The 21,380-nt window shown below is 38.3% G+C and overlaps 1 protein-coding gene across 1 annotated transcript in view; it reads right to left on the bottom strand.

Moving 5' to 3' along the window:
• LOC311592022 (fMet-Leu-Phe receptor-like) overlaps positions 1–16,028 on the bottom strand; it is a gene marked incomplete at its 5' end in the record, with an annotated part of 57,432 nt that extends 41,404 nt beyond the window's left edge. The window contains one exon of the mRNA XM_084771951.1: positions 15,695–16,028. Coding sequence (XP_084628077.1) covers positions 15,695–16,028 — 334 coding nt within the window. The remainder of the gene's footprint in view (positions 1–15,694) is intronic.
• Positions 16,029–21,380: the final 5,352 nt, after the last annotated feature.

Genomic DNA, 21,380 nt, shown 5'->3' with positions numbered 1-21,380 from the left:
TGAATAATATTCTATTGTGTACATCTATTACTACTTTTGTTTTGCTTTTCAAGGCAGAGTTTCTCTGTGTGGACTTGGCTGTCCTGGATTTATTTTGTAGACTAGACTTGCCTTGAACTCACAGAGATCCACCTTTTTCTGCTTCCCTGAGTGCTGGAATTACAAGTGTGAGTAACTATGCCTGGCTAAGTGTACTATATAAAAAAATCCATTTATTGGATGACTTCCAAGATGGCTGTGGCCAGAGTGTACTGTATCCGAGTGGCAGAAGACAAGAGACTATTGCTATGCTGAGTAACCTAATGACTAACCCTAAAGCACATCCCTTGAGCTGGGGACACACAATTCCAGGTTCCCCTTAGCTATCTTCTGGTTAAAGGAGTCACACAAAGTCCTTGATTTGAGGTCCCTGGTGCATTCTGCCTATATCAAGTAGAGCACAAGTCCAGGATCAGGGTTGCTCTGCTCTAGGAACCAAACCTTACATTCTTCTCACTTTTCTGAGGGCAGCAACTGGATATCTCAGGTCAGCATCCCAACACCAATCCATGGTACTACTACTTCCCCTGTGGAGATCCACTGGAAAAGATGAGCATACAAGGCATGGGTCCAAGATCGAAGAGCCCAGCCAGAATAGAGTGCCAATAATACAGTTTCTGCTTGGCCTCCAAAAGACTGCAGCTGAACCTGAATCTGAAAAACCAGTGGCCTGTTTGCTGCACAGCTGATTCCACAACACCAAAGTCTGCTTCTTATCTTCCTGATCCACCTGGAACAAAGCTAAGAGAGAGGTTAGTTTTAGGTGGGACCCAACTCCCATTTTCTGCCATCCCAAGAAGGCCAGTGGGGGGCCTGACCATGAAACAATTAGCTTAAAGCCCTCCCCTGAGTGACTCCATATCTGCCTTACTTACCTGGGACAAGGCCAGTAGAGGTGCACAGGTGAGTAGTACTCAGACTCTGATGCAAATCACCCATTTATCATGCCAAGGAGCCTTGTGCTGGCTCCAGCAACATTCAGTTTAGAGACTCTCTTCCTATGCCTGAACTGCCTGGTCATCAGAGACCACCAGGTCTGTTATCATCAGCAACAACCAGATGGCTAGATGTCAGCAAAATCAACAAATACCAGGACCATATGGCACCACTGCATACCAGTTATCCTATCAGAGCAAGCACTGAAGATACTAACACACCTGAAGTATAAGAAAGTGTTCTTAAACCTAAGGTTATTAAAATGATAGAGGCCTCAAAGGAGGAAACTAAATCTCTCAAAGAAATACATGAAAATACAATCAAACATATGAATGAATTGAATAACTCTCTTAAAGAAATGCAGGAAAATACAATCAAACATGAGAAAGAAATGAATAAAACTCTTCAAGAGGTAAAATAGGCCAGGCATGGTAGTGAAAGCATTTAATTCCAGCACTTGGGAGGCAGAGGAAGGCAGATTGATGTGACTTCAAGGCCAGCCTGGACAACAAAGTAAGTCCAGGACAGCCAAGGCTACACAGAAAAACCTTGTCTCAGAAAAAAAAAGACCAAGAAAGAAAGAAAGAAAGAAAGAAAGAAAGAAAGAAAGAAAATGCAATCCTGGAGATGGAAAATCTAGGGAAGAGAATAGGAACCACAGACATAAGCATCACTAACAGAATACAAGAGATGGAAAAAGCAATCTCAAGCATAAAAGATACAATTGAAAATGTCAATATATCAGTCAAGGAAAAAGTTAAAACTAAAATGTCTGATACAAAACATTCAAGAAAATGGGGACACTATAAAAAGACCAAACTAGGAATAATAGGAATAGAAAAGGAGAGGATACCAAGTTTCAAAGGTCAGAAAATATTTTTAACAAAATTATAGAAGAAAACTTCCCTAACCTAAAGAAAGAGATTCCTATAAACATACAAGAAATTTGCAGAACAACAAATAGATTGGGCAAGAAAAGAAAATCCTCTCAAGGCATAATAAATAGTGTACAGAACAAAGAAAGAACACCAAAATCTGCAAAGGCAAAAGGCCAAATAACATATAAATACAAACCTACCAGAATTACTCTTGGCTTCTCAACAGAGACTATGAAAGCCAGAAGGGTCTGGGCAGATATCTTGTAGATATTAAGAGACCACAGATGTCAGCCTAGACTACTAACCCCAGAAAAACTTTCAATCATTATAGGTAGTAGAAATAAGACAGTCTATGACAAAATCAAATTTAAACATTATCTATCCACAAATTCAGCCCTAAAAAAGATCCTAGAAGAAACATTCCAAGACAAGGAATCTAATTCCACCAAGAAAAACATATGGATTATATAATCCAACATCTGTAAAACCAAAAGATGGGAAGTACACACACACAACAACAACAACAACAACAACAACAACAACATCAAAATAACAGGAACTAACAAGCACTGGTCATTAATATTTCTCAGCATCAATGGCCTCAACTCCCTATAATAAAAAGACAGGTTAAGAGAATGGATGCAAAAACAGGATCCATTATTCTACTGCATGCAAGAAACATCTCAGTGCTAAAGGCAGATATTGCCTTAGACTAAAGAGCTTGAAAAAGTTTTCCAAGCAAATGGCCCCAAGAAACAAGCTGGAGTAGCCATTCTAGTATGTAATAAATTAAACTTTCAACCAAAACTAATCAAAGGAGATGGGGAAGAATGCTTCATACTCATCAAAGGAAAAATACATGAAGATGACATCTCAATTCTGAAAAAATATATCCCAAATGCAAGGGCATCCACATTCATAAAAGAAACATTGTTCTTGGAATGATGTTCTTGTACAATGTGTACAGTTTACCATTGTTCATATAAATGTTGATTTCTCTACTCCACTATTTGGTGTCAATATTGACATGTCATTGTGATGCTTATTCTAAGAATCTCCTGTCTCTAGTTTGCATAAAAGTGCCACCATTTGTTTTCAGTATTGCCAATAAAAGTCAACAAACCAATGCTGAGCAACACAGAGAAAAAAATGTGACAAGAGGGAAGATAAGGACAGGAGGTATGCATGTGGGTAGGATGAGGAAACACCAGGAAGAATGAGCTTGACTTAGGATATGAGGGAAAAGCAAGTATAATGTGGGAAATCTGAATGGGAGGAAGCTGTTCCTAACTTGGAGGTTTAGGATAGAGTAGTTATTGCATAGCTTTGTGCTCTAGGTGAATTAAATAGATCCTAGTGTCTCCATGTGACTATTTTGGTATCAGAATGGTTAAAAATAACTGCTAATTTATTAAAGTAATACATCAATGTTAAATATTATTAGCCAATAAGCACATTACTAAAGCTTAAATCACACATCTAACCCCACACATGAATAATAGGAAACTTCAACTGATTGTTCTCACCAATGGACGGATCATTTAGACAGAAATTAAACAGAGAAACAATGAAACTAATTGACATATGATCAAATGAACCTAGCAGATATCTATGGAGAAGTTCACCCAAACACAAAAGACTATATTTTCTTTCAGCACTCTCCTCTCACACCTCATAAATTGACAGATATAAAAATGGGTATAGTGTCAATATAGTCTATCCCCGTTGCTAGAAATGAGGACATGGGGCTCAGGGCTGAATAGTTGCACCTTAAAAGCCAGGACATGAATTCATCTGTGACAGTCAAGATCATCTGTTAACTAACTAACTAACTAACTAACTAACTAACTAACTAACTAACTGAATCATTTTTTGTTTGTTCTTTTTATATAAATGTTACATTGTTTTTATTTTATATTATTAATTTATTCATATTACATCTAAATTATTATTCCATCCCTTGTATCCTCCCATTCCTCCCTCCCTCTCATTTTCCCTTTCCTCCCCTCTCCTATGACTGTGACTGAGGGGGACCTCCTCCCCCTGTATATGCTCATAAGATATCAAGTCTCTTCTTGGTAGCCTGCTATCCTTCCTCTGAGTGCCACCAGGCCTCCCCATCCAGGGGGCATGGTCAAATATGGGGCATCAGAAGTTGTGTGAAAGTCAGTCCCTACTCTCCACTCTGTGAAGAATGTCCTGTCCATTGGGTAGATTTGGGTATGGGTTCGGAGTTTACTGCACGTATTGTCCTTGGTTGGTGCCATCATTTGGGCAGGACCCCTGGGCCTAGATCCGCCTATCATAATGTTCTTCTTGTAGGTTTCTAGGACCCTCTGGATCCTTCTATTTCACCATGTTCCCATGCTTCTCTCACCTAGAGTCCCAATAGAATGTCCTCCCCTCTGTCCCACTTTCCTGGTAAGTGAAGACTTTCATGGGACATGCACCTTGGGATAGTGTCCAGATATAAGTGAGTATATAGCATTTGAGTCTTTCTGCTTCTGGGTGAACTCACTCATTATGATCATTTCTAGTTCAATCCATTTGTCCACAAATTTTAAGAATTCCTTGTTTTTAATAGCTGAGTAGTATTCCATAGTATAAATGTACCACAGTTTCTTTATCCATTCTTCTACTGAGGGATACTTAGGCTGTTTCCATGTTCTGTCTATTATGAATAAGGCTGCTATGAACATGGTTGAGCAAATGTTCTTGTTGTGTGCTGGAGCATCTTCTGGGCATATTCCAAGGTATGGAATAGCTGGGTCTTGAGCAAGCCTTATTCCCAGTTTTCTGAGATAGTGTCAGATAGATTTCCAAAGTGGCTGCACTAGTTTGTATTTCCACCAGCAATGAAAGAATGTTCCTCTCTCTCCACATCCTTTCCAGCATGTGGTGTTGCTTGAATTTTTGATCTTAGCCATTCTGATGGGTGTAAGACGGAATCTCAGAGTTTTGATTTGCATTTCCCTGATGACTAAGGAGGTTGAGCATTTCTTTAAGTGTTTCTCAGCCATTTGATATTCCTCTGTTGAGAATTCTGTTTAGGTCCAAGCCCCATTTCTCAATTGGGTTATTTGGTTTGATGGTGTTTAATTTCTTGAGTTCTTTATATATTTTGGATATAAGACCTTTGTTAGAGGTAGGGTTGGTGAAGATCTTTTTCCAGTCTGTAGGCTGTTGCTTTGCTCTGTTGACAATGTCTCTTGCTTTACAGAAGCTTCTCAGACATTTTTCCTATCTTTGTGCATCTAAATTTCTGAATGTAAATAAATTTCCATCACATATTGTCATTTTCAACTTATAACACCTATCTGGACCTAAAAATATCTTAACTCCTAAACAATTAAGCTTCATTGTAAAACTAAGCTACCTGGTCTTCAACTCCCTCAGAGACTTGAGATGGAATAAACTTGATTACCTGAGTATGCCGGGAGTGCAGGTTGGTAGCTTTCCCAATGAAAATATGACACAGACAGTTTTCACCCAAAACTCTTTGTAACATTGGACCATCTTTTCAGCCTTCTGGCCCAGTACATCTGACAGACATATTTGTGAGGCAGGAACTATTGAGGGATTGCTTACCCTCTCTTGGTAGTATTTGGCTGTTGACTCTACCTGCATCCAAGCTTGCCCCCTTTTCAGGCAGGAATCTGTCTGTGCTAGAAATTATGACCTTTTGCCCAGTGGCTAGTTTGCCACATTTGAAGCCATATCCCTAAGGAGGCTCTTTTATTTGATGCTCATCATCCTCTGTGAGGTAGGCTGGGTGTTGCCATAGTCAACCTGTCTCATTGTCAATGAATCTTTAAAGTAATAAAACCATTTTAAATGCCATATTCTGCATGTCTCTGAGGTTTTTGAAGACCTTATCTTTCTATAGGGTCATATCTATCTGATGCACCTAAGATGTATATTCTTGTGATAAAAGTAGATTAGCAATTGACATGGCCATCATTTAATCTACTTGTATTTAATTTGTATAACTTATTTCTCCTAAACAGCTTCCTATAACACTTTCAAAGCATTGGAAATAAACCTTGTGTTATAATTGAGTTATATGGGTACAATAACTTAGAGTAGAAATATATATATTCCTATATATATGATATGTGAAGAATAATCTTACATTTGAATTCTATACAACTGTATCTAGAACTTATTTTGCATCTATATTAAAATTTTATACAAGTGAATTAAAAATCTTTTGAGTGACAATTGAGGCATTAAGTTGAGGAGTAGATTCACTAACCTACTTTTTCTTTTATTTTCCCTATAAACTTCTGTATTCCTCCTTTTTTCTTTTCAACCCCTTTCTCCAAAAAGGATGTCCACGTTCAGGATGCTGCGAGGAATGCAACCTGTTAGGTCTGATCCAGTGTCAGTGTCTGGTTCTTTTGTTCTGAAAGCATGTAATTTCTCACAAGTATTATACAGTCCTAAAATTATAAATGTATAAAGAGTTCATGATGCACAGAACAATTAAGGCTGGATTTATGCTCTTTGTATGAAAAGGAAAAAAAAAGACCTCTGTAAATCTTCACTTATGCCATATGAAGAATGGCATCTAATAGTAATTCACAGGGGTTCTGTAGTCAACAAGAATCATTGTCTATGCCTAGACATTCAGGTTTCAGCCAGTCTCAGAGCTAGTCCCATATGGTGGGATTAGCAATATAAGTTACCTGCTTCTTGTGCAGTTTACATTCTTCACATCCTGATTGTAGGCCCCCATCATTCCCTCTGGATCCCCACTCTCTCTCTCTTCCCCTCTCCATCCTTCCCTTAGTACTCAGACAGGGCAGCCCTCTTCCCCTAATATCTGACCTCAACCTATCATGTCGCATATGTATTAGCTGTAACCTCTTCCTCTGTAGACTGGCAAGGCTGTCTTGCCAGAGGGAGGTCATCTAAGTTCAATGGCCAGAGTGCACGTCTGAATTAGTCCTTACTCTCCATGTGTGGGATCCACAAGGAGACTGTGCTAGTAGAGCTGAGCAGTGGGTCTAGGTCTACATCATACATGCTCCTTTGTTGATGTTTCTGACTCTGTTTTGTAGTGTAGTTATCCTGTATTATATGGCTAATGTCTGATTGTGAGTGATTGTATAGTATGTGTGTCCTTCTGGATCTAGGTTACCTCGCTCAGGATGATCTTTTCCAGTTCTATTAATTTGCCTGCAAGTTTCAAGATTTCCTTATTTTTAATAGCTGAATAGTATTCCATTGTGTAGATGTACTACAGTTTCTTTATCTATTCTTCCATTGTGGGACATCTAGGTTGTTTCCAGATTCTGGTTATTACAAATAATATAAATAAATAAATAAATAAATAAATAAATAAATAAATAAACATATTTTAAAAATCTGATGTGTCCCAGCCCACAGAACAAATCTAATCAGGGTTCACTTGAAAGGAAGTGGGGATTGAAAGTAGGGTACAGAGATGCAGGAAATAATGACTCAAGTCTAAAAATTTCTGATCAAGACTCACTTTAATGCCAACTAGTAAGAATATATATAGAGCAAGGTCAATGGGATCTATTATAATCCCACTCACCCTAGCCTCCAAGCAAGAATACAATAGCCTGAATCGCTCCCTGTAGAACTTCCTAGTTCTCTGGGTAACTCCCTTTAAGAACTTCCTATTTCTCTGAGTCATTCCCTGTAAGAATTTCCTTGATCCTTTGGGTGATTCCAAGTTGGGACTTCCCGACTTCTTTCAAAGGAAAATAATCCAAGGATAGCCTAGAACACAAGACCTCATGAGGCAAAGGTCAGCAACTCGAAGGTCATAGCATGCAGCCCAAGCACAGGATTTCTAACATGGCAGAATTTAGCATGGTGTCCCACAACCTGATATGAACATTGTGGAGCAAATGTCCTTGTTGTATGGTATAGCATATTTTGTGTATATTCCCAGGAGTAGTATGGTTGGGTCTTGAAATAGAGTTATTCCCAATTTCCCGAGAAGGCATAAGATTGATTTCTACAGCGGTTGTAAAAGTTTGTACTCCCACCAGCAATGGAGAAATGGTACCCTTTCTCCATATCCTCAACAGCATGTGCCATCACCTGAGTTTTTGATCTTAGCCAGTCGGATAGGTGTAAGGTGGAATCTCAGAGTTCCAATGAAGTAGTTCGACTTCTATGTGAAAAAACATCCTGCTTTCTCACATATAGGTGGTAAACATCCTGCCTCTTCTCTGTCCCACACTTGGAATAAAAACAGAAACAGGTTTATCTCCCCTTCACTGAAGATTTGGTAGAATTTTTTCCTGAGTCCATCTGATCCTGGGCTTTTTGTTGTTGTTGTTGGGAGACTTTTGATGACTGCCTCTATTTCCATAGGTGTGATAGGACTACTCAGTTTGTTTGCCTGACCTTGATTCAATTTTAGTAGTTGGTAGCTATGAAGAAAATTGTCCAATTCATTTAGGTTTTTGAATTTTTTTGTGGCATATAGGTTTTTGAAGTAAGACCTGATGATTCTTTGGATTTCTTCAGTGTCTGTTGTTATGTCTCCCTTTTCATTTCTGATTTTGTTGATTTGAATACTCTCCTTCTGCCTTTTGTTAGTTTGGCTAAAGGTTTGTCAATCTTGTTGTTTTACTCAAAGAACCAGCTCTTTGTTTCCATGATTATTGAATTGTTTTCTTTATTTTCAATTTATTGATTTTAGCCCTGAGTTTGAGGATTTTCAGCCATCTATTCCTCTTGGGTGTGTCTGCTTCTTTTTGTTCTAGAACTTTCAGGTGTGCTATTAAGTTTCTAGTATGGACTCTCTCCAGTTTCTTTATAAAGGCACATAGTGCTATAAGCTTTCCTCTTAGCATTGTTTTCATTATGTCCCATAAGTTTGGGTATGTTGTGCCTTCTGCTTCATTGCATTCTGGAAAGTTTTTAGTTTCTCTTTTTATTTGCTTTATGGTCAAGTACGTGATCAATTTTGGAGAAGGTTCGATGAGATGCTGAAAGAAGGTATAAACTTTTGTGTTTTGATGAACTGTTTAGTAGATATCAGTTAAGTCCATTTGTTTCATGATATCTATTAGTTTCCTTGTCTCTCCATTTAGTTTTGTCTTGATGATCCATCTATTGTGGGGAGAGGGGTGTTGAAGTCTCCCACGATTAATGTGTGGGGTTAGATTTGTGGCTTAAGTTTTAGTAACATTTCTTTTACAAATGCGGGTGCTCCTGCATTTGGGGTATAGATGTTCAAAATTGAGAAATAACTTTGGCATATTTTTCCTTTGATGAAGATGCAGTGACCTTCCCATCTCTTTTGATTAGTTTTTGGTTAAAAGTCTATTTTGTCAGATACTAGAATGGCTATGCCAACTTATTTCTCAGGTTTGTTTGCTTGGAATACAATTTTCCAGCTCTTTACTCTGAGCTAAAATTTATCTTTATTGCTGAAGTATGTTTATTTTATGGTGGATCCTGTTTTCACATCTATTCTGTCAGCCTGTGTCTTTTTACAGGGGAGTTGAAGTCACTGATGTTAAGAGATATTAATGACCAATAGTTGCTAGTTCCTTCTGTTTTGACGTTGTTGGTTGTAGAGTGTGTGTGTTTCTGTGTTTCAGATTTGTGGATGTGGAGGGTTTTTTTATTTCTTGTGTTTTCCTGGGTATAGTTAGCTTCTTGTGTTGGAGTTTTCCTTCGAGTACCCTCTGTAGGTCTGGATTTATAGTTAAGTACTTATTCAACTTGGTTTTGTCATGGAATATCTTGTTTTCATCATCTATGGTGATTGAAAGTTTTGCTGGGTATAGTAGTCTGGGTTGGCATCTGTGGTCTCTTAATGTTTACATGACTTCCTTACAGGCCCTTCTAGCTTTCATAGTCTCTGCTGAGAAGTCAGGTATCATTCTGATGGGTTTACCTTTATATGTGACTTGACCTTTTTCTCTTTTCTCAGTTTTTAATGTTCTTTCTTTGTTCTGTACATTTAATGTTTTGATTATTATGTGGTGGGAGGATTTTCTTTTCTGGTCAAATCTATTTGGAGTTCTGTAGGCTTCTTTTATTTTAATGGGCATTTATTTCTTTAGGTTGGGGAAGGTTTTTTTTTTTAACGATTTTGTTGAAAATGTTTTTTGGGCCTTGGAGCTTCAAGTCTTCTCCTTCTTCTATTCTTATTATTCTTAGATTTGGCCTTTTATAGTGTCTCAGATTTCTTGGGTATTTTGTGTCAAGAACTTTTTAGTTTTAACATTTTCTTTGACTGATGTATCAATAACTTTGATCGTATCTTCCTCACTTGAGATTCTCTCTTCCATTTCTTGTATTTGGTTGGCTTGACTTTTGTCTGTAATTCCTGTTCTCTTCCTATGTTTTCCCACTCTAAGATTTCCTCAGCTTGTGTTTTCTTTGTTGCTTCTAATTCCCTTTTTAGGTCTTGAAATTCTTATTCATTTCTTTCTCCCATTTGATTGAATTTTCCTTTAGTTCTTTATAGGATTTATTCAATTCCTTCATCTGTTTGGATGTATTTTCCTGTACTTCTTTATATGATTTATTCAATTGCTTCATTTCTTTGATCTTTTTGCATGTATTTTCCTGTTCTTTATAAGATTTATTCAATTCCTTCATGTGATTGAGTATATTTTCCTGTGTTTCTTTGAGTGATTAATTTTACTCTTTCAAAGCTTCTATCATTTTCATCACCTCATATTTAAAGTCTTCTTTTTGTGTTTCATGGATGTTCAGATCTCAAGGGCTTGCTGTGTTAGGATCACTGGTTTCCTGTGTTGTTATATGGTTCTCAGTTTTGTTGTTCATCTTTTTGCTCTGTCCTCTATTCATCTGGTTGTCTCTGGTGTTAGCAGGTCTAGTGCCTCCTCCAATGAGGTCACCATCTGTGTCCCAGGTTCTCCAGGCAGACTGGGGGCAAATAAAGAGAACTCCAAGCCAAAGATTGTTTGTAGGGCTCCCCAGAGGTGTCCTTAGGTGTTAGACAGTGGGTGTTAGAGCCTACACCTAGCTCAGCTCAGCTGGCTTCCCTGACTCTATTCCAGTTGGGTAGGGCAAGGTAGGTATGAGCTGATATATTTCTTGGTCCAGAGTTGCTCAGCAACCCTACAGTCATTTTTGAGATGGCAGGGCTCTGTCTATCTGTTGTGTTACAAATGATTCTCTGTGCCCCGTTTGGGTAAGGTCAACTGGGAGAGATTAGAACTCCAAGAGTCTTACAAAACAGCAGCTAATGTGGGATGTGGCCTGCACAAATTTTTGGTCTGTGACTTAGGTGGATCTTGCAAATAGGCTGTAGGTGGGCAGGGTGAGATCAGGGCCAGAAGCTGCTAGCAGGATTGCAGCTAATGAGTAATATGTCCCAAGTGGGTCTCTGCTCAGTGGGCTTGCCTTGTGTCTTAGCTGTATATCAGTGATATGTTTCAGGTGGTTGTGTATATACAGATCAAGGCCTGAAGTTGCTTATAAGATGTCAGCTAAATCCGACTGTGGCTGGAGCCTGGATTCAGCTCTGCTGGCCACAAGGTATGTTCTCAGCTAGTAAGAACTTAGGGGTGTTGTAAGAGGTCAGGTCTCAAAGCTGCTCAGAAGTTCCACAGGTTCTCTTGGGATGGCAGGGTTATATATATCTGCCCTGTGACCCATTCAGTCTAGGCCAGCAAGCATCTGGGAGGCTGAGATAGCTCAGGGCTCAAAGGTACTTAGGTCCCCCATGCTAGGAGACAGCTACATTGGATTGTGTCCAGTGCTGGGATTAAGCTCTGCCTGTTCACTCCCTATGCTGGATTCGGTAGGGAGATGGTGGGAGGGGTGAGAGTCCAGAGCAGTAAGTCTATCCCATGCAGTAGCAGGCAGTGAGGGCTCAAAGTTGCAGGGATTTCCCACAGTTCTTCCCAAGATGGTGGCTAATGTGAGCTGTCCCCAGGGATTTTTTTTCCGTGGGTTAGCTAGGTGGCCAGGTGTCAGACTCACTCATTCCCCAAACAATTTGGATGTCTGTCCCCTGAGAATCAGCAGCCACTGGTGTTTTATAATTCTCAGTTTGGTCTTTAGGTCACTGTGCAGTCCTGGATTTCCTGCTAATCAGATGCAGTGTGTGATCAGTTCTGCCATCTTGGAATCCTCTCTATAAAGCCTTTATTATGTTTAAAAACATGGAATGCTTCACGAATTTGTGTGTTATCCTTGGGCAGGGGCCATGATAAGCTTCTCTGTATTGTTTCAGTTTTAGTATATGTGATGCCAAAGTGAGCATCAAGGGGACCACTCTTACATTGCTGGTGGGAGAGCAAACTTGTACAATCACTTGGAAAAATCAATCTGTCAGCTTCTCCGAAAAGTGAGAGTAGTCGTACTTCATGAGCCTGTTATGCCACTCTTAGGCATATACCCCAAAATGTTCTACAGTAACAGAAGGAGACTTACTCAACTATGTTCAAAGCAGCTTTATTTGTAATAGACAGAAAATTAAGAGAACATAGAAGTTTCTCAACTAAACAATAGATAAAGAAACTGTGGCATATTTTCACAATGGATTACTCTTATTTGTTTAAAAAAGGTATCTTTTAACTTTTGGGAACATTGGTGGAAGTAGAAAATATCATCCTGAATGAAGTATCCCAGACCCAGAAAGATGTGAATAAAATGGCCTTCACTTCTATGTGCATATTAACCGTAAAGTTCTGGACAACCATCCCACAATCCACAGAGACAAATAATTTACCAAGGAGAGTCCAAGGGAGGATTCTTGAATCTCAGTAGGAAGGTGAAATAATATAGACATCTGAGGAATATGGAAGGAGTGTAGTAGTAGGGATTAGATGTGAGGAAGAGGGTAAACTGTGAGAAAACAGAAATCAGTGGGAGCTTCTCTCAGGTGAAGAAGGATTCAGGAAATCAATGACGTTGACCCTGGTTGAGACTTCTAGCAGCAGGGGATATGGATATTGAAATCACCACAGTTGTTCCCAGGTGGAACTTCCAGTGGAGGGGGATAAACCAGACTACCCATAAACCCTTGACTCAAACTTTTTTCTGTCTGCAGGAAGTGTAAGATTAGAGTTGGAGCAGAAACTGAGAGAATGGCCAACCAATGATTGGCCCAACTTGAGAAGTAGCCCATAGGAATGAGCCAAATCCTGACACTGTAATGATACTCTGCTATGCTTGCAGATAGGAGCCTAGCATAACTGTCTTCTCAGAGCCTTAATACAGCAGCTGATGAAAACAGATGCAGAAGCGCACAGCCAAATATAGGTGGATCTCAGAATTTTATGGATGAGTTGGGAGAAGGAATGAAGGAGCTAGGTTAATCAAGGACAGCACAAGAAGACCTATGCAGTCAACTAACCAAGGCCAATGGAGGCTCAAGAGACTGAACCATAAATAAAAAAGCATGCAGGGGCTTGACCTAGGCTCCCTACATATATGTAGAGGATGTGCCACTTTTTCTGCATGTGGATCCTCTAACAATTGGAGCAGAGGCTGTCTCTGACTCTTTTGCCTGATTTTGGATCCCTTTACCTTTGCTGGGTTGCCTTGTGTGACCTCAGTTGTAGAGGGTGTGCTTATTCCTGATGCAACTTTTTATGGTAGGTGGGTTAGTTCATGTGGGTGGCTTCCCCTTCTCTTTGGAGAAGGAAAGGGGCAATGGAGGTAGAAAGTGTGAGGGTAGGACTGAGAGGACAGAATGGAGGGCCTTCAATCAAGCTGTAAAATGATTAAGTAAATAAGTGAATGGAAAAGAAAAATAATAATAGTTCAACTTGATTACAAGATATACATGTGTGTGGCTTTTTCATGTAGGCTCCATTATGGTTAATCCACCTCAACACATCTTTCTTTACCCCTATTAGTCCCTCTTTCTAATATGACCTATTTTTCATTATCTTCATATCTTAAGCCATCCACTGATTTTATCTATCCCATGGTTCCAAACTGTTTCTCCCATAAGCTATTAGAAAGGCATTAAAGCTTTATTTAGCACACCAAAGACATATTTATCACAGAAAGAACATACTCTCAGTATGAATATATATTATAGATGCCATTCCTGCTGCTATAATGAAAAATACTCTGATAAAGGAAACATAAATTAGAACTTCTTAAAATACTTCTATCTTATAGTGTATAACCTAGGGATGTCGGGGCACCAGAAACTTGACATAGCTAGTCACATTACCTTCACACCCAAGAACTAAAATAATTGTAAAGAATGCATTATAGGACTCAAATAGTATGTTGCCATCTTGTATAATCCCAGATGCATTCTATGCCTAAGAATTTGTGCCACTCACAACAGTGAAGTGTTTCTACCTCAACTGATCTAATCAGGACAGTCCTGCATAGAAGCACACATGGACCAAAGGTCCAGAATGTTTCTTCTAATGACTTTTCTTTCAGATAATATTAGATTGTGCATATTTGACAACCAGAAATAACCATTACACCTTTTCTTTCTTGTCTGTCATCTCCTCTACACCTACCATGCCTCTTTGATCACTTAGGTAGTATAAATCTACTTGCACATTTCATACACAGTTGCATACATGAATACATACACAAGTGTACAAAATTTTCTGAATCAACATAAAATTCAGTGATCCATAAATACGGAAAAATATAATATTCTTCATTGTGATAATGGCTTTATTCACACTATATTGATACATAATTTTATGCATTTCCTAGCAGTGGTATAATGATTTTCTTCTTCATGTCATAACTCTTTGTTGATCTGAGACTTGGTCTCATGTGGCCCATGGTATCTTGAATTCTCCAACTCTCTATGTAAGGAGGCCTTGACATGAACCTCCTTTCTTGGTGTCAAAAGTGCTAGATTACAGGCATGTATCATATGGCAATCAAATATTTACTTCTTAATAAAATAATACAATTTTAGTATTATATATACTATCATGTATAATCCTTTCAAGCACAAACCTTTCCCATAATGTTTTGCTACATTAGTCTTAGCCTAGTCTATAGGCTCAGTTGAAAAATTCTCAAAATGACAGTGGTATTCTTTTTTACTTTTCTATATTTCTTTAAAATCAGAAGACACAATTTATTTTTCTATATTAATACTCAAAAATGTCATGCAAGGTAGAGTGAGGGATAGTTTGAGAGACTAGAGTAGCATAGAAAGCATTCTCATGGCCTAACTCCTGTCATTGTCTATAGCTCTCAGTCTGTAGGACATGAAGACAAGTTGCTGTCTTTGTCATTGCTCAGGACTGAGTCTTCCTTCAGGGACCTCTCCAGACTAGCATACAGGGAGTAGATCAGTCTTTTTCTGAATTCCTGACCCAGGAAGACATAAAGTATTGGATTAAGGCAACTATTGAAGGAGGCCAGGGTGCTTGCTGGGTTCACCAACATGTGAATGCTGTTTGGTGTCTCCTTGTACCAGATATTACCTAAAAGAACAATCAATTGAAAAGGGAACCAACAGATAAAGAAGCAAACAGCTACCGCAGTGAGGACATGTAAGGGACGGCTGGAATTCACAAAGCCTATTCTGCAGATCTTGACAGCCATGAGTCCATAGAATATGGCAATGAAAGACATGGGCATGCTGAAGCCAATAAGAAAACTGATGATTCCTACAGCTGTGTTCACAGTACTGGACAGTGTGGTTGTAACCCAGGATTCAAGGTCAGGCATACAGTGAACTTCCCCTTTTGCATCTCTCACTGTAGTTAAGAAGAGAAAGTTTGGCAATGTAAGCAATAGAGCAAGAATCCAAGCTCCAACAACTACTTTTCTGGCCAGACTCACAGTTCGGTGATTCTGAGCCCATACTGGGTGCAGGACACAAATACAGCGATCCATGGCAATGAGAGTGATCAGGAAGACACTAACAAAAAGGTTTATATGCACAATGGTGTGAACAACTTTGCAAAGAAACCATCCAAAAAGCCATTTTCCGTTCATGACCATTGAGGTGATGTGGAGTGGTAGAGTAGCCATGAAAGAGAAGTCACTCAAAGCCAGGTTCAAATAACAGATGGTGGTCACAGTGTGTACCATGCGGAATCCAGCTACCCAAATTACAAGCCCATTACCTAGCACACCAAGGACAAAAGTTATAGAGAGGACCACAACTGACATGATCCATAGAATTTCGGTGGTGGTCGAATCATGGAGTACCACTTCTGATCCATTCAGAGGGATGGAGGAGTTGGCTTCCATTTTGTCAGCATCTGAAATATTTCAACAATGATTGTTTCTCAGATGTGGCTTCATTGTACAGCAAGCACCCTTCCTGAGGTCCTACCTCACCAGTCATAACACCGTATTGATTCAAGACATAATAAAGTAAACTTGGCTTCCTGTCGAAAGTCTCCTATGGAATGCTAGTTCTATACATTATCAAAATTGTTACTACTTTTCAGACTGATTATGAAAGGATCACAAGCTCCCACATCTCAGCACTAATGCTGATTTGAGGGTGGACAGAAAGCAGAATATGGGTAGGAATGAGTTTACTATGGGGAGGAGAGCATTAGACAGAATAGGTTGTCATGTGGTCAAGGTTTTCCATTAGTTCTTTGCTCTCAATGGAAAATGCAGACATTTTAAAGATGGCATTTATTTTCAAACAGAAAATGAGGAGTAGGTAGGAGGTATTGGAATACGTTTACCAATGATTATGATGTCTTTTTATTTCTAGCTGTGATATTGTTACCATGGTTGTGGTATTCTTCATTGTCTGTTGAATTGTCTTTTAATTGATCACCCTTCTAGGAGCACTTTGTCACAGGAAGGCACTGCTCATTGAAGAACATAAAGTCATTATAATTTTGGTCAATCCAGTGATTGTACTACTTTCCACACTGTGAGTTTCAAAGAGGATTTTTTTGTAAAGATTGTGAGGTGCATGTTGCATTCACAAGGGTGAGGTTAATGTTATCTTTGCCTAAACCACAATATGACATACATTGTTTCTTTATGAGTACATGTGTGTCTTTGTTCATGTGTTTGTGTGAGTGTATGTTGATGTTTGTGCACATTTATTTCATTGGTCCTTTGTACTAAGCAAGGCAGAGATTTGTCCAAAAGAGTTAGTTTTTCTACCTATTCTTAGAATAAATACTGATCAATCTAGAAAATGGAATCCTTGCTGCTTCATAATGTTTTACCAGAGCTACTTACACATAGTTCACTTTTATTTTTGGTTCTTCTAGACAAGGTTTCTCTTTATAACAGAGCTCTGGCGATTTTGTACTCATTTTGTTGACAAGGCTGGCAACAAACTCAGAGAAATCTATGTGCTTCTGCCTTCCACGTTCTGGGATTAGCTGCATGTGCCTCCATACCAGCCACATGGCTCAATTTTGGATAAAAATGATATAAATGGATGCCATCAGGAAACTGTTTGGATTGATTTTCTACCATTACTTTTTTCATTGATTTGCTTTTCAAGACAGGGTTTCTCTTCATAGCCTAGGCAGTCATGGACAAACTTTTAAAGACAAGTCTGGCCTCAAACTCACAAACGTCAACTTGCCTTTGCCTCCTTGAAGGGATTAAAGGTGTGCTCTACCACTCTTGCCTCTTTATTACCATTCCTAAAATATTGTTTAATGTTTAATGGAGTGCATGGCTTTGTGCAAATTATAGGCTACATCTGAAACTGATGCATACATTTCAATCAATGCATCTCTGTACCCATCTCTTGTTGAGAAAAGTTGCTATATCTTTAATGCCAAATGTGGGTACTACAACAGCCACAAGCTAATATATTTTAGATTTATTTATTTGTTTGTTCATTTTGAAATTTTATGTGTTTTCTTTTATGAGTTTATGTGTACCACATGCAAACAAACCTATGGAGCCTTCTGAATTGAAACATTTCCACCAAGAAAGAATAGGGAAGCTCATGGGGGTTATATACTAAATAATACTCAAGTCTGAAGACATTTTGAAACTAACAATACTCAGAGGGTCACTCAAAGTTCTTGAAAATAGAAAACAATTACTAGAAAAGGAGATGATGCTTAACTGTCTAGCAGAGTTTTTCTGATCTGTCAAGTTGCCAACATACAAATAATGCAAAGATACAGGTATCATGAGTCACCATACATGGTATGTCGTGCTTTTCAGTGATGAATTTGCCTTTGAGTTGTCTCTAGATAAAGGTGATCTATCATTCATTCTACTGTAAGTAACCTCAACAAGCTCATTGGTTAATCACGTTAGACTTTTATATGATCATTACTTTGGTCACTCATTGGTTCAGTGTGTATGACTAAGTAAATATTTGTGTACATATACCCAGTTAAAGTTCACACAAACCAACTGAACATGCTCAACATATGATCATGCTCTTCAAATTTTTATGTTAATTCATCTGATTTGTAGTCCCTGGGGACATAGGAGCCCCGGAAGAAAAGCCAAGAAGAATAGTTTGTTAAAACTAGCATGCAAAACACAAACAACTGATATCTTACATCATAGCAATTGATACTGTTTCAGTTCTTGATACTTGAAGCTGAGGCTGAAGATTTTATTTTTTCTAGAACTTCTTTACCTGGCTGATATATTGCTATCTCCTCCTTGTGCCTGTGTGTTTAATTAGCAGGGGCATTTCTTTATTTTCATAAGGACACAGTCTATACTTCATTAGAATCCTACTTTTAGGGTTCCATGTACCTTTAATTATTACTATAAGCATTGTGCTTCTGAATAGTTACATTTAGAGGTACTGTGATTAAGGTTATAACATGAAAAGGAAAAGAAAAAAAACTTTAACTTATGCCATAATATCAAATTGTAAAGAAAAAGTTATGACCAAGAATGCTGGAGGTAGGACTGAAGAAACAAGTAAGCCAAAGGTTTGCCTGGAGATCCATAACAAGTTCTGAGAGGAAAACAGAGAATAGAGTGAGGTGTGATGGAAACCTAAGCTATGGAAACACATATCGAGAAGAGACAGTCAGACGAGAGATAATGTTTTCTATTGTCTGGAGAAATAGCTCAGTGCTTAAGTGTACTGATTGCTATTTTAGAGGACACATGCTCACTACTCATCACAAAATTGTGCCTAAAACAATCTGTAAATTAAGTTCCATGCCATCTTATATCTCCTTCTGGTCTCGGGGAGAAGCATACTTCTGGTGCCTAGACATATATACAGAAAAATAACCCCATACCTACACAACTAAACATATTAAATATATACTGGAAACCATTTTTTATCTCTAATATGTATGTGTTTTTCACTGAAGTGAAGTTTTTTTCTGTGGGCTCTGTATAAGTTTTTCTGTCTGTTATATTCAAACAAAAAAAAACCTGTAAATTATATGACTCTGAAATTACAAGTAAATTGATTGATGATCAATAATCATGGACCAACTCATGTTTTTACATAGCCTACGAGTCAAGAATTTTTATTTTTTTGTTTTACTGACTGGAGGAAACAAAGCAAAAAAAAATTGTGTTTTATAAAGGCATCCATAATCTAATTGTTATGCTCTTAAAGGAAGATATTTTGGCAGAGTACCACACCCCTTGTTATAGTTGTTGATGTACTTACATTGTTAAACTGAGATCTGAACTTTCCAGCTTACCAGTGTGAAGTATTTACTATCTCACTTTTATAGAAAATTCTCAGTGCCAGGGAAAAGACTTGCCAATCACTCAACTATTGAATGAACTGGACCCGGTCCATATGGGTAGCCTTCTTTGCTTACAAAAGCCATTGCAGATAGTTCATTTACTAATAGGACTGAAGGATTGGTTTTAACATGAATGATTCTAGTCACTCAGCATAGTCCAGTGCCATTTCTATTTGTTTTTTTTTCTATGTTGGACAATGAGCCACTTAGGACAGAAACCCCCTTAAAGACTTTCATTCTTTGCTTCATTATATGAATTGTGCCACTACTCATGCCCTCCTCTAGGAATTTTCACAGGCATTGGTGTGACAACCACAGGCTGCTTTGCAGCAAATAATAAAGCTTACCTGCCTTTCAGTAAAGAGATTGGTGAACTCATAAGCGGTCTCCTCTGCCATCATCAGTAAGAACAATCAGATTTCACTGCACTTCACAATCTGACCAGCAATTGTTTTCTATGGATTCTCTTGTCATTTGTGTTTTCTTGACACTCTCTATGGAAAATGATGCACTTTGCTATTTAAATTACACTAGAAGTCTTTATTGTGTGTTTGGTATACATTCCTTTGCATACCTCTTCCTGCCTTTGAGAAGAGTCTAAAATGTGTCTTTTAGAAATCACCACGAAGTTAAGTTGTTAGAAGTTTGGACTATCGCAGGATTCATTTAGGCTCTCATAGCTGAATGGTTAACGTTTTATCTCTGCTGTCTCTGTTAACTTTTCGCATCTGGCTTTCTCTGGGTGTCTGGTTCCTGTGCCACTCAATTACAGCTCTGATTCTCACCACTTAATACAGAATATAATTCCTTAGGACATTGCCTTAGGATCCCATTTATTTTAATTATAAATTTAAATAATCTGTTTCTGAATAGTCCCTTTATGGACTAACTCATGTAGAGAAACTTTTTGAACACCCAAATCTCTTCCTTACTGACATCTATAGGATTGGACCCATGACTCCTATCAAAGAAGAAGAAGAATGTGTTCAGGATCTGAGTTTCTAGAAGTATCCTTCTCATTCCCCAAATATTTTTACAACAGGAAATAATAGTTTAGTGTTGATGTCACTGTAAATCTTATGGTTTCCAGTTTTTTTGCTTCCTGGTTTCAGTTACATTTTTATTTCTCATTTTGGAACATTTTTATTTTACTGAAATTGTTAGAATCAGGCCACTTCTCCCAGAGGAATAGACTTATAGTTGTCCAGACGAAGGTCCAAAGCTTCTGGAAAGCACAAATGAGGGATATTTTCCTGGAAGTGGGCAAAATTTGGCAAGGTAACACTGAACAGACTGGAAGCAGAAGAAAATCTGAAATGGGCTGCAGAAGACTGTTGCTGTAGCTCACTTGGCTCTGCAAAGCACAATCTCAGGTGTGGTGGCACATAACTGTAACCTGAAAATTCTGAAGATGAGTTCATTCCATGTAGAACATTGAAGTTGAATAGTAATATGAGATACATATGTGGTTTTTGATTAGACAGCTGAAGCAAATGATTTAAAGAAATAGGAAGCCACAGGACTCTAGTAATAATATTTTTGCAAGAGGGCTTGCTTTGAACAAATTGATCCTTTTTTTTGATTCTCAGCACTGCATTAAAAAACATGTATGGGAGTGCACTTTGCCTAACAGAAGCTTTTCAGGTTCATGAGGTCCCATTTATTAATTGTTGACCTTAAAGCCTGAGCTGTTGATGTTCTGTTCAGGAAGTTGTCTCCTGTGCCAATGAGTTCAAGGCTCTTCCCCACTATTTCTTCTAACAGATTTAGTGTGTCTGGTTTTATGTTGAGATCTTTAATCCACTTGGACTTTAGTTTTGTGCAGGGTGATAAATATGGATGTATTTTCATTTTTCTACATGTAGCCATCCAGTTAGACTAGCTCCATTTGTTGAAGATGCTATCTTTCTTCCATTGTATGGAT

This window comes from Acomys minous (genome assembly GCF_964271855.1).
Source record: "Acomys minous genome assembly, chromosome: 2".
NCBI classification, from domain to species: Eukaryota; Metazoa; Chordata; class Mammalia; order Rodentia; family Muridae; genus Acomys; species Acomys minous.
Note: the sequence above shows the minus strand (reverse complement) of the source record. Positions and strands in the feature narration are given on the sequence as shown.